This window comes from Sturnira hondurensis, unplaced genomic scaffold (assembly GCF_014824575.4).
Source record: "Sturnira hondurensis isolate 20B ecotype Veracruz unplaced genomic scaffold, ASM1482457v3 Scaffold0021143, whole genome shotgun sequence".
Classification (NCBI taxonomy): domain Eukaryota; kingdom Metazoa; phylum Chordata; class Mammalia; order Chiroptera; family Phyllostomidae; genus Sturnira; species Sturnira hondurensis.
The window spans coordinates 6,963,592-6,977,552 of NW_028093774.1; the positions used below are offsets into that span (position 1 = coordinate 6,963,592).

The 13,961-nt window shown below is 57.0% G+C and overlaps 1 protein-coding gene across 5 annotated transcripts in view; it reads left to right on the plus strand.

Moving 5' to 3' along the window:
* Positions 1 to 13,961, plus strand: part of ITPK1 (inositol-tetrakisphosphate 1-kinase) — a 128,365-nt gene that overhangs the window by 24,875 nt on the left and 89,529 nt on the right. For 4 of the 5 annotated variants that reach the window (XM_037031215.1, XM_037031216.1, XM_037031219.1 and 1 more), the window contains one exon: positions 8,085 to 8,109. The exons of the other annotated variant lie outside the window; for it this stretch is intronic. In XM_037031215.1, the coding sequence (XP_036887110.1) occupies positions 8,085 to 8,109 (25 nt within the window). The remainder of the gene's footprint in view (positions 1 to 8,084; positions 8,110 to 13,961) is intronic. 5 annotated transcript variants of the gene reach the window in all.

Genomic DNA, 13,961 nt, shown 5'->3' on the forward strand with positions numbered 1-13,961 from the left:
CAAATTATGAAACTTATCAGCAAGTGAACCAGGCTGCCCAGGAAGTGGACCCAGCTCAGGACGGAAGCCCTGGCCCGGCCCCAGGAGGCTGGGACACTGGGCGGGTGCAGAGCGCCGGCAGGTGTGGGGTCTGCGGTGGGCATGGGGTGCTTCATAAGGATCACAGTCTCTGGCCTTGGGGGCAGCTTGGGGGCCCAGATCGGCAGCAGAACGCAGAGCAGCCTCAAGTGTCAGAGGGCGAATGGCTGAAGGGCCATCGTTGCTGCCCTGGAGGGTGGGCAGACAGCAGCCTCTCTGTGAGAGCGACGTGCGAGCTGCTCTTGACGGATAGCAGGGGTTTGCCAGGGAGGGAGGGCATTCTCGCCGAGGGAGTGGCTTGTGCAGAGGCCGGGGGTGTTTAGAGAGCAGGGCTCCTCGTGGGAGGGTTTCATGAAAGGGATTGGTACTGCCCCCCCACCCCCATGCCTTATACTGGGCCTCCAAATGCCACGTGTCAGATATTACAAGAATTCAGGCTGTAGCCCCGGCCTGTATGGCTCAGTTGATTGGAGCGTCATCCCATTAACCCACGGTTGAGGGTTCAGTTCTCTGTCTGGGCACAAGCCTAGGTTGCAGGTTTGGTCCCCAGTCTGGGCGTGTATGAGAGGCCAGTGATTGGTGCTTCTCTCCCTCTCTCTCTCTCCGTCCCTTCTCCTCTCCCTAAAATCAGTAAGCATGTCCTTGGGTGAGGATAAACCAAAAAGAACTTGGGGTATAGATGAGGCACAAGCCCTGTTTCCTCAAGGAGCGTCTATCAGTCGGGATAGGGTTAGGGTCAGGTTGCAATAAAAGCAGCCCAGAGCCGTTTGCAACAAAGGCGTATTTGTAGCGCATTCAGAGCTCACTCTGGAGCCGGGCAGCTCTCCAGGCCGTGTCCTCCCTGCGGTGGCTCCGTGGTGCTCTTCTGTGTCCCTCATTTCTTAACCTCGGCACTGCGGACAGTTTAGGCCAGCTAATTCTTTGTTTAGGGGGCTGTCCCATGCATCGTAGGGCCTTCACCTTCCGGAAACCAGTAGAACTTTTTCCGGTTCTGACAATCAAAAAATGTCTTCAGGTGTTACTAATTGTCCTCTTTATTAAATTTTTAAAGATTTTACTTTCAAAGGGAGGGGAAGAGCAGGAGAAAGAGAGGGAGAGGAGCAGAGATGTGAGGGAGGTAGGCCTATCGGTTGCCTCTCATATGTGCCCTGACTGGGGATTGAACCCGCAACCCAGGCATTGGCTTGACAGGGAATCGAACTGGCGACCTTTCACCTTGGGGATGACGCCCAACCACTCCTGTCAAGGCTGAAGGCCCCCAGCCTGGCTTCGTTGCCACCCGGCCAGGTTTCTCCTCAGGAATGGGTCTGGGCTGGCTCTGGGAGTCATCCCTGTCCTCGCTCCCTGTCGCCGAGGTCCGGGAGGGCTGGCTGCGAGTCGGGCACTGGCAGTCGAGTGCTGCTACTTGGCAAGGCGCACAGGTCTGCCCAACCGTGGGGTGCGGGCGTCCAGGGGAGTGCCCTGGAGGAGGAGCGCTGCCGGCCCCACGGCCAGCATCAAAGCTCCTCCGCCGAGCTTTCAGGTGGGCAGCCTGTGTGTCTGGCCTCAGAGTTGGGGTGCTGCGTCATGGGGCCTCTGAGGGCGGGGGAGCTGAGGAAGGCCCCCAGGGAGCTGCCCTCGAGTGTGGGCGAGGTGGTGACACTGGGGTGGCATCTGAGGCAGCAGGAACAGTCTGTTCCTCTGCACACACAGGTCCCAGAGGGGGCCTAGCCACCTATTCAGGGAACCCCGAGTCCTTTGCAGGGCAGGGAGAGGCAGTGGGTGGGGGGGGGTGCCTGCAGGCCTGGTGGGTGCTAAAGGGGCTTTGTATTGGGGTTCTGAAATCTGGGGGTTACCAACGTGTGTTACAAATGGCTTGGATGGGAATGTGCCCGCCTCATTGCTGGCGTGATTACACCCTTCTGCCTCTAGTGGGGCGTTAGCTCCGGGGGCAGGTGCAGCTCCCTTCTCCTTGCCCACGGGTGGGAGGGGGCCTGCGTTTCCAGGCCAGTTCCCTCTGCTGTGACATTGTCCCCTGGAGACCTGGCCTGGCCACCTCCGCAGTGGGCTGTGCCCGGGGGGAGGCAAGCCGCGGTGGCCTTGCACACAGAGAGAAAGCAGTTCTTGATGCAGGGCCTGCTTTTACCAACCTTCCTCTTCTTTGGTCGCTGTTCTGCCTTCTCTGAGCTCCTGGAATTCTCCCAGCTGTCACTGGACTTGCTCTCCTCTCTGGTCAGAGGGGACCTCTGTTCTCAGCTCTCATCTCTCTCCCCTGCTGATCCACCATTTCACACGCTTCACTGGCCTGCAGCCCTCGGGTCTCGTGCCTGCCCAGGAAGGCCCTGTTGGGCTGGAAAGTTCATACCCATTTAACAGAGGTGAGGGCTGAGACCCAGGGTGGCTCAGGACAGGTCCTGTGCCTGCTGCTCATTTTCAGAGGGCCCTCCAGCCTGCTGCTCGGTCGTAGTCCTAATGTGTCCAGTGATAACCTGGCTGACGTCATACCCCGTGGCCTGCGCCTCAGGCCTTACATAGTAACCCTGTGGTGTGGGCGCTTCTCCCTCTTCGTGGTCCTGCTTGCCCGGCCTCCTCCCCAGCATAGTATCCTCTTCATTGGGCTCCTTCGTCATTCCCTCTCCCTCTGCATCCGGCCATCCAGGGCAATTTCTGTCATTTTCAGAAAGTGGGAGCCACTGTCACTTACTGAGGACCTGCTGTAGTTAGCAAGACAGTGGCCAGTGACAGAAACTCAGTGTCACTGGCTTAAGCAAAACGTTGCAGTTGGAAGTCCAGAGAAGACAGACTCCAGGCCGCTGGGTCAGGGTCTTGATCTCTGTCAGGAGAACGCTGGCCTTTCTGCCCCCCCCCCCCCCGCCCCCCGACACGACCTCGGGAGTCTGGGCACATGGAGTCAGCTGCGGCCGAGCTCTCTGCTGCTGATGGCCCCCGGGACCTGTCCTGGGTCCCAGCCCCATCCTACCACTGTGAGAGTCTAGGCCAGGGGTGTCAAACTCATTTTCACCAGGAGCCACATCAGCCTCGAGGTTGCCTTTAAAGGGCTGAATGTAATTTCAGGACTGTAGAAATGTACCTACTCCTTAATGGTTAAGTGAGAGCTCGGCGCTGCTGCCTGGTAGAAACAAGGTGCCGGATAAACCAGGTGGAGGGGTGGATTCGGCCCTCGGGCCTGATGTTTGCCACCTGTGCTCTAGGCCGGGCACTCACCCCTGGAGAATCACGTGGGACAGAGGAGGGCAGTTCTGAAAGTCAGGCAGGCAGGGCAGAGCCCACAGTCCCAGTGTGGGCCCGGCACTCTGTGGGCTGGGTTCCAGGGGTCTCCTAGCTCAACAGATAAGGAAACTGAGGCACGAGGTGCGGTTGGGCCTGGTTCCACATTCCCCTTTGTCTCCCATTCTTGCCTGTTGCTCAGACAGTCCCTGAACTGTCTGCCCAGCTCTGTCCTGGGCTTCTGACCACCTCCTGGCACCATTACGGTCGAAAAATGGACAAGTGACCGGCTTCCTGTGCCCTCTCCTGGTGCTGGCATGTGGCCTCTGCCTGCGCCCAGAGTGTGAGCATCACAGCAGTTCCTGGTTCTCTTGGGCCCTTTGCTCCTGTCCCCGGGACCCAGCAGGGCTGCCCCTGCATGAAGCCTATCCCCTCCCCCCTTCCTTGGGCAAGTCTGGCCCTGTTACCACCTGCACAAGGAGTAGCCCTTGGTGGACTCAGCAGCTGTTCCCACCCCTGGCTGCTCCTGGGCAGCACCTGGTGCTTCTCAAACCCCGAACTACTGCCCTGTCCCCCACCCTGCCCCCCACCCTGCCCCTCGACCTCCTGAATCAGAGTCTTCAGGACTTGACCTCAAGTTAGCATTTTGACAAACTCTAGTGGTGATTCTTAGTCACCTGCCCTAGCATTTGGGGCTACTGGTCCGTGGTTAAAGTCTAGGCTGTGTCTGGCCTCTGCGCATGCCCAGCCTACATCTTCTACCCCACTTCTTATCACCCCACCTGCCCTGTGAGAGCAGTTATGCCCCCACACCCCCGGACATCTTCTGGGAAGTGGGCACTCCTCGTGTTAGTCATCTTTAACTTCTCCCCAATGTCTGGCTGTAGTTTCCCTTCAGTTTCTGTTCAAATGGCAAATGTTGCCTCCTCCATGAAGCCTTCTCTGATTGCTGTCTTGAAAGGATAGTTTTTTTTTGGAAATGAGTATTTTGTATTTCCCCTGGCTGTGCTCTCTTTGGACTTGGGATAGGGGGGCAGTGGTCCTTCTGGGAAATAAATCCTCCCTCTGGTGGTTATCTAGTTTTTAGAAAAACAGGTTTATGTTTATGAGTTGTAGGGGTTGGCCTCTGTCCTAAACTTACTAGTGCAATATTCACCCAGAAAACAAGAGTTTGAGAGCCTGTACAGTTCTCCAGGTACAGGCTTTAAATACAGTTTTTTAACTATTTAACTTTAAATTTTGTTGTTACTTTTTCTGTTATTTTGGGGTAGCATCTCCACTTAATCACAGAGAACTAGAAGACACGAGCGTGTACGGGAAAGCGAACCGCACACCGCGAGACGGCTGCAGCTGATGGTGGGGTGTGTCCCTGGCCTGTCTGTCTTCCAGGTCCCTGGGCCTCTGTATGGGCTCAGAATCCGAATCGAGTGTCCCCACGTGGGACAGTCCAGTGGCCCCGGCATGGGTGCTATTTCAGCTGCTCTCTGAGACTTTGGACGCTCTCTCAGATAGACCCTGAACTCCCTGCCTCACTTCATCAACCAGTCGAACAATTTACACACATCGCCCCCAGGCATCTCCTTATGCCAGGCACTGGGAATGCTGGTTAGTTTCACCTGTCGTTGAAACGATAATTCAAAAAAAGGTATTTCTCTAGTTTTTGAGATTATAGTAGAGGCAAAGGGTGCAAAAGTCAAGAGACACGAGAGAGCGCACAGTGAAAAGGAAGTCTCCCCCTCCACCCCGCGACCATTTTGTTCCGGCACTTTCAGGTTCGTCCTGGAGACTGGATGTTGCGCTCAACCCAGTACCGGTGGGGCGCACAGGGCTCTACAGCTTGCATTTCACACAGTGGCGGGGTCTTAGGGACGGAGAAGGCCTTCTGAGTGCCCCGAGCACTTCCTCAGTCTGTGTGTGCGCCCCTCCTTGGGGGGTTTAGGGCACTGCCGGTCTCTTGCCATCACAGGTGGTGTGGCAGTGAACAGCCATGGCCTGAACCACTTGGTACATACTGGCATGTCCTGGCGTGGGATCCTGGAATTGGGGTTTCCGGGAGCAGTTGGTCACTCGACAACCAGCTCTCCGGTTTCTCTTTCCTTTTCCCTCTTCCTGTCTCTCTCTCTCCCTCTTCCCCTTTGGTGTCCTGATTCAGTTTCTGGGTTTTCTGGTCATGGCTGGATTTCGGGAGCCTGCCACTTGGCAAATGAAGGGTGAAGGTGCCCGTTGGCCCACGGGAGTTCCTGATGAAGAAAGGAGCCCCGCAGGTTTACGCGGTATTTTCCTTCCCCTGCTAGTCTCCCGGCCTCCCCGCTCCACTGGGCCCTGGGGGAGGGAGAGCAGGCTTGACCTTCTGGGGCCTGGCTCAGCTCGCTCAGGCCTGCGGGCCGTGGGGGGTGGCAGTGCGGCCGGCACTCAGGGCACCCTAGGTCCCGCACCATCGAGGGATCTGGTGCACGTGCTGTGTCCCGATGTGGACAGAAAGGGGAACCAAGCCCTCCCTTCTCTCCCAGAGATGTAGCTTCTGTTCTTAGAACTCTGAGCTCCGGAGAAACTGCTCTGTCCTGGGAGCTCCGCCGTCTGTGTGCAGGGTCTGTCCTTCGTTTCTTCGGTGTGACGGGTTCCACATGTTCTCAAAGGCAGAGACCTGTTTGTTTCCAGGACTGATGGAGGGAGAGCTGTGGGGGTGGGGTGGGGGGGTGGGTCGCATGTGGATGGAGTGGGAATGACGGGCACCTGGGGATAATCTGGATGCTGCGAGGATTAACTCTGGGATGAGGGTGGGAGGGACGCAGGCCCTGGCCGGCAGCCAGCAGGACCCCTCCGCACCTGGTGTGGGTCACGTACACACGCCCTCTGTCTCCTCCTGTGTCCTTGTCTTTCCCATCACGTGGTCCCAGTCTTGTCATTGTAGCTTTCCTGGGGACTTGATTTCTGTCCAGAAGCAGGGACAGGGCAGGGTGAGGAGGTGCACCCAGCCCAGCCTGGCTAGTTACAGTCCCATGTCATGTGACCGTGGCCACGTTTTTCCGGGTGCTTGTGTGAGGCCAGGACAGCTGTGGAATGAGGCAGGGCTCAGAAACGGGGTGCGTGCTGAGCCGGTGGCTGGCTGTGGCATGGGCTCCCGGTCATGCTGCCTGTCCCCTCTTGTGGGCTTTGGTGGCCCAGGGCTGTGCTGTTGTGTCCAGTTTGTCCCCTTATGGAATCACGGAGGCGGGCGAATATTGGTCACCACTCCTTCCAGAACTGCAAGGAAGCTGCGTGACTATGTGGGCCCCTGGACCGACTACTGTGATTTTCGAATTGGATGCCTCGGGGTTGGGGTTCTGTGGAGGGGCCGGGGGTCGAGGGGCCCACGGTTGGGCGCATCCAGCAGTGTGACCTGGTGAGCCTTTGCTCACTCTCACCGTCTCTCTTGCGGCTTCCTTGTGAGGTTCCCCTCCTTGCCAGGCTCTCAGAAGGCGCAGGGAGACACTTGTTGAATGATCTAACCAGCAAACGTAAGACGGGCAGGTTCCCCCTCAGTGGTGCTGTGTGAGGTGGGGCCGGCTCCCCTTCGGACTTCGAGCCCGGGGAGCGCCCAGGCACTGAGCCACGGTTTGCATGTTTACATTTCCAGAGCGTCACTTTGCCAGGTGGGCACCATCTGCCACAGTCCCTGCCCCGAGGAAGGGGTGTGTGCAGGTCAACTCGGTTTCTTGCCTCTCCTGGTCACAGCCCCCCAGCATCCACTGGAGGCCCTGCCTTCTTCCCAGGAAAACGCGCGTGGGCACGGTGGTTGGCAGGCCATCGGCATTCCGTACACCCCTGTGCCTTCTCCAGCCTTCGCCCTAGTGACAGCCCATGCATACTCTGGAACCTAAGGCTGGGATAGCGGCACCTGCGTTGTTAGTGTTTGCGCTCTGTGCAGATGGGGTGAAGGCAGCGTGGGTCAGCGCTGGCTTCTCGGGGGCGTTTCTGTTTGCGCTGGATTTGAAAGGCTGGGATACAAGGTGGGGACCAAGGTTGGGAGATGAGACCCGGCCCTGCAGTCCCATGTGCTGGGCCTCGCTCGCAGGAGGAATGTGGGGTGGGGATGTCAAGGTGAGTGAGCTGGCAGGGAGCCTTGGTGTGCCTTGGGGAGCCCCCTATCCCAGAGGCTCTGTTGGGTGAGTCAGGGCACTGGTGTTGGAGACCAGAGGCTATGGGATCGTCGGGGAGGAGGGGAGATGAGGCCCAGGCTTGGGGGATATGGGTGAATGCCGAGCTGGGTGAACCAGGGTTGGAGGGTGGGCAGGGCGTCCGTGGGGGCCAGAGGCGGCCAGGAGTGGACGAGCAGCTGGGGAAGGGCTGAGGGTTTTGGAGGCCTCTTGAATGAGGGGTAGGGGTGGGCTGGAATGTGCGGGCTGGGGCAGGCCTGGGGGGCTGGGATGAGGGGTGTAACCAGACCTGGGTGGTTGATTGTGGTGGTGGGCAGATTGTGGGCAGTCCCGGCTGGAGCTTGGCTGCCCAAGGCCTGGCCCCAGGACTGCGGGCGGGGGCAGGGGGGTTGCTGTGGGGAAGCCAAGTTGGTGCCTCCGCAGGACTGGCCAGGTCCCTTTGGGGAGCCAGCCCTCTCTTCCTGCCAGAGGGTGGCTTCGAGGGCCCGCCAGTAGTTCAGAGACCCTCTCCTTGAAAATGAGGCCATTCTGGAGAGCATGTCCTGAGAGGTGCAGCCGCCGGCTCTCCTTGCCCCGCTGCCTTCAGCTGCCTGTCGAGAACATTCTGGAAAGGATGCTCCCTGCCTGCCAAGTAACCTTTGTTTTCTTTGTTTTCCTCCACAGGAAGCGAGGGGTAGAAGTCGTGCAGGTGAGTACAGACCTTGCCGTCACCATCTTTCAGGCCCGGGGCCTCTCAGCGCTCACGTTCCCCTCTCCCTGGGGCCTGGGCACCTGGCCTCCCTCCTTGTACTTCCTGTCTTCAATGTCTCCCCTGTGGAACCTGCGCAGTTTCCTGCCAGGCAGAGCACAGGTGGGGCCGGTGGTCTCTCAGGTTGTTGAGTTGCTATGGCTTTGTCCATGGAAGGAGCTGGCTGGGCAAGAGATGGAGCTCTAGCTGGGGGCGGGGGTGGGCGGGGCGCGGTGGCATAGCCACCCAGCCAGACGTCCCTGGTCCTGGTGCCCCACAGTTTGTGGAGTCCCTGCCTTGTCCGTTCAGCCCTCTGGGGATGAGCCCTCTTCTGTGTCAGACCTTCCTGTGAGTGGTGTCCCCTCCGTGACCACTCCTGTTCCCTCTGCCCCAAGTCAGGGGGTGCACCTTCCCCCAACACCCTCTTTTGATGTTAGGCCGCATCTGACCTTCCCTGTGGGTCCCTGGCTCCTGGGTGGACTGAGTCAGTGGGGGCTTCTGAGCCTTGTGTTGCGTCACCCAGGGGTAGACTTGGGTCAGGTGCTTATGGGCTAGAGAGGGAGGGAAGGAGAGAGGGAGGGAAGGAGAGAAGGGGAGAAGACCTCCCAGGGCCTGGAGCCGACCCCCGGCCCTGAACAAAGTGTGGAGGCCAACAGCACCTGTGTGGGTGGCTGGCGAAGTGGGATGGGCTAACTCTCCAGCAGCCTTGGTGTGGGACTTCTGGATTGATTCTTCCACCTGGCCTTCCTCTTCTGCAGCTTGTGGGTTGACCTTGTCACCCAAAGGCTGAGGTTTTTTGGGGGGGAGGAGGCAGTTCCTGGAAGCCGTGTCAGCAGCTCGAGCATTTTCATCCAGGCCCCCTTGTCTCTGGGGAGGTGTGTGATCTGCTCTGAGCCCTTCTGTTAATGTCTCCGCACATCAAAAGGAAGAAGTCAGTGCGGCTGGGCTGAGCAGTTTGCCTTCAGGGACACTTCTGATTGATTGGTAGTGGTTGCCTTGGAGGATTCTAGATCTGTGGACGGCTGAGGTCAGGGATCGATTGATGATGCCTGCAGTGGGCAGAGGGCCTGGGTTGTGCGTTTGTAACTCAGGGGCTCGGCGGCTCAGGTTCCTGCCCCAGGATCCTTTGGTTTGGTTTTGTCTCTCAGTCCTTTCCAGTGGTTTCCTTGGAGTCCCTGCACCCTTTGCGGATGCGCTGCACCCACCACCAAGGCTTGGACCCATAGTTGGAGCGTAGTCTGTCAAGGGCAGAGTGCTTCCCTGAGATTGGCTCCAACCTTGTGTCAGGGTCCACGAGAGAATTTCTGCTGGGAGCTGTGTTCAAGGGAAGTGGCTTTATTTATTTTTAGGGAGGGGGGAAGGCAGGGAGAAAGAGGGAGAGAAACGTCGACCAGTTGCCTCTGGCACATGCCACAAGCGGGGACCAGGCCCCCAATCCAGGCATGTGCCCTGGGCTGGAATCTCACTGGCAGCCCTTGGCTTTGTGGGACGAGGTCAGCCAAGCCGCAATGGTCAAGGCTAGAGGAAGTGACTACTTGCTCACCAACACACACTGCTTAAAAGGGGAAGAAACGCGCCCTTTCCCCAGTACCTGATTCCTGTTCCTGAACGATCCCACCGTGGGAGGGGAGGGGGCCTGGCGCTTCAGGGTGTGGGGGACAACTCCAGGGGTCAGTGTGTTTGACTTACGCAGCTTCCCCAGGGAGATTTAGACTAAAGCCTTTAATCCACTTAGTCTGCAGGGGAGGGGGTGCTGGAGACTGGAGCCTTTGTTTTAGAATGTACCAGGCAGAAAGTTACGAAACCTTCCTTGGTGTATCTGCTGTTCATTTTGGTGACGCCTTGGGGGAGGAAGTGGCGGCTGGGGACCACAGTGAAGCCAAATGGATGCTCTCCACACTGGCATCTAAAAATAAAACCCACCACGACACCCCTCTGTTCACTCTTGCTGGCATCCCCAAGTATTCGGAGAACTTGAAATTTCAAGACCGAGAGAAAACCTCTTTGCAAAAATTGGAAGCGAATCCACTCAGCTAGTTTTTCGAAATCGGCCAGGCTTCTGTGCGCCCGATGCCCAGGCTCAGGGACCACCGGTGCTGGGGCCAGATGAGCGCTGGGCCGGTCACCAGGTGTCAGTCATGGAAGAGGGGGGCAGTACGCATGCCACCTGCCCCCACCCAGCATTCCCTGTGTCAGGTGCCCTGACGGGATTCTCCCATTTTGTGCGGCCACTGTGCCATGTGGTGGCGTTCCCACCTGTTCTAGGGACGAGGACACAGGTTCAGATGTTGTGGCTTCTCTTGAGAAGCTCGGCTGGGACATGGTCAGCATTGGGGTTTGCCTGCGGGGTAACAGACGGCCCCACTCACCACGTGCCAACAGGAGTGAACTGAACACCGGTTAGATCTGCGGTGGTCTTCCCTGTCTCCGGTGTTCCTTCTCCTCCTGTGACTTGTGAAACGGCACTCGTGACAGTGTGAGTGTTTCACATTTTGTGGGGACTTTGGGCAGCCAGGCATTGGTGGCTTTTACCTCAAAGAAGCGCACCTGTGTGACCTGTTCGCAGAGCCTCGTGCTCACTCCCACAGCCAACCAGATGGGGAGGGAGCCGGTACATGGTCCTGCCCAGCCGCCCCCTTTCACATCGGCCCCCTCCCATGTCCACAGAGCACTGTGCAGTGAGGAATTAGACGCCTGGGTTCACAGTTCTGGCTGTGCGACCTTGGCCCATTGTCTAACCAGTTGGCGCCTCAGTCTCCCCACCTGTAAAATGGGAATAATAAGGGTACCTGTGCCCTGGGGTCGTTGTTGGGACTAATGCAGTTAATTCAGGTAAAACAGTGGGTATGTGCCAGGCACACGGGAAGCTGCTTATCTACCAGAGAGTGGCACGCTGTCGTTGTCAGGTGTGAATCTGGGGGTGACATGGGGCACACAATCCTGGGCGTCTCGCAGCTGGTGACAGTGACCCTGGGGCAGTGAGGGACTTGTAGGTCTTTGCTTGTGATGTAACCAAAAGAGGACATGGCCGAGTCGTCAGCTGATAGGACATTACAATGGTTTTTGATAATTAATTACTGTGGTCCGTGGCGTAGAACTCTGAAGGCATTTAGAGAGTGCGCTGTGGCACGTCCCCGTCTCATCCTATTTATGGGAGTGGTCTTGGCACTCGCAGCTGTAAAAACTGAAAAATAGAGATAGAATCGAAGATAAACTCAGTCTCATTCTGGCGACAGGTAGTGTCCTTCTGTGGAGGCACGAAGCAGCTAAAACGTTTCCCGTTCATCTCTCCCGAGGTGTATTTCTAAGAATGCTCAGTTTTTCGTGCTTATCACTTATACACATTTATAATGTATTTCTGTCGTATCGATCAGCTATGTACTATTAGTAATTGTGATAATAAAAGTCTGTCCAGAAGAAAACTTTGGACAGTTTTGCACATGAAATTAAAAAACTAAAACATGTATGTACTTTATTATTATTATTATCATTATTATTTTCACCTGGTAGTGTAATGGATTGCTCAGGAAAAGGCCCTCAGATGCGAACCACCCGACGCGGACGTGAGCTGGAGGCTGGAGGCAGCAGAAGGAACTGCGCTGACCCCCCAGGTGTTTCTAAGAAGAGTCAGATTCTCTAATGTTAAGATGGATGATGGTTGATCTCAAATCGCTATGATATTTAGATTCCATTGGATCCATTTAAGAGAGAAATAGTAACAGTTTTATTTTGAAATGTTAATATTTACAGTACATTGGAAATTACATCCTCTCCAAGTATTTAAACTGGCAATGAGAAATTCTAGATGTCAACTTGAAAATGTGCAAATAGAAACATGGCCTTAAAATTAAACATTTATTTTGGGGGGTTTAGTTTGAAGGCCATTACCCTGTTTACCTCTCAAAGCTAGACTCTGAGGCAGGTGCCGCCTCAGAGAGGGACAGCGCTGCGCCCTCAGGCAAAGGCCCTGCTGGGGTGGGGACATTCGGACTCGGGGCCTGTGTCTCCAGGGAGTGGGCTTGTCTTTCTCTCCTCTGGCTGGCCTCCCTGCCCTGGGTCTGTTAGGCTGAGTGATGCTTTGGCAGTAAGGGGCACATGCTGCTTGCTGCTTCGCTCTGACCCCACCTGTGGTCGGGAGGGCTTGCAAGGGAAGCCATGAGGTGTCCTCGTCTCTGGTGTCCATCGCGCCTTTCTAGAAAAGCCCAGCGTTTGGTGGATGGAGACCCTGAAAGAACGGCGTGTGCACAGCCTGCCCACCCCGTCCCCTGTTCGTATTGCCTTTCCCGGGTGTTTTCAAAGAGCAGGGGAGAGGAGGTGACTCAGCCTGTGAAGGGTTGGCCGTTTATTTTAAAATGCAAATGAGCAAGCTGTAAGCCTGAGAAGTAGTGGCTGATTATAGATTTGCTGTCCTCCTTCTGGGCTCCTGGAAGATTGAGACATGAGGAAACCCAGTCTTGGAGTGGCCGCTGCTTCCCGGCTGGCGAGGAAGCGCGTTTCCCCAGCCTGCCTGAGCGCCCCAGTGGCGGGGGGGCTTGCTTGGGGTCTCTCCAGAGCAAACTGCTCAAGGAGGGGAGTTGGGTGGTGGACGATCAAGTGGGAGAGGAAACACGGAGAAAGAGACTGAGACGCTGAGAGCAGGACTGGGTGCCGGGTGTCTGGAGTTGGGGAGGCAGGGTGGCTGAGCGCCCAGAGGGCTGGGGGGGCTGTGAGGGTGAGGACATGGGGGCCAGCACTTAAAGGGGGGAGTGGGCCGAGCGTGGGGAGGCCGTAGGGGGAAATTAGTGCCTCTTGCTAGGCAATAAACTGGGTGCAGGTGTGGGTGGGGAAGTGAGGTACAGGCTTTGGCACAAGTAACACCCCTTTTTTATCACAAAATCACAAGCATGTAATTCCGTAACATAACAACATCACAGTCAAGCACACTCTATGACATTTTAGGTGAAATGTTCAAATTAAAATGATAAATTGTTGCACCAATATTAGTGCCCTACCAACCACATTCAAGCAGGCGTCACTTCTGCCAGACCCCCTACGTGAATGCCATTTCAGGCAGGGAGTGTCTCGTGGACAAGGACCCCAAGGCTGGGGTGGGGGTGTCTGTTGACTCGGAGTGGTTTGGAGGCTCTGTGGCCTTGCCCATGAGGGAGTTAGCTAGTGACCAGGCCAGAGTGGGTGGCAGGGCCAGACCACAAGAGTGCCTGCTGAGTGGCTCATGGGGCCCCGGGTTGGAGGCATTGAGGAGCCCCTGTGGGGGAGAGGTGCCTGCCCCAGTTAGAGGCCGGGGGGCAAGGCCTCGCCGGAAGGTCACAGAGGAGGTGACTGGACATGGCTGGAGTGCGGGTCGAGGAGCTGGGTTTTCTGGTAGGAGGCTGGGACCATGGCTGAGTGCGGGGGAAGGGCCCACAGGGATTCTCCCAGTAGTGGAGGGTCAAGGAGACAGGTGGCGGGGGTGGTGCCTGGTTGGATGTGGGGGCGACCAAGGGTGAGGGGTCAGTTCCCAGACCCAGGGTGTGGCAGGAGGAGTTGAGGAGGAGAGCTGGTTCAGGTTGGTGTGTTGAGTGCAGGCCAGGCAACTTCAGCAGCTGCCTTCATCCTCTGGGGCCGCAGGGCGAGTCACGAGGCTGAGGAGTATGCTTCTCTCCAGGGATTACAGAGGCTGTTTTCTCTGCTAAGCTTTAAAAAAGGAATTTGTTACTTAGGTAATGTTTCACGTGGTTCAGAAATTGCTTTCTAAGTTATGCAGTTAAAGGGGTGAAGTGATTACCCCCAGCTGGCCTTCTTCTGCCACCCCCACACCCTCTGGGGTGTCCAGG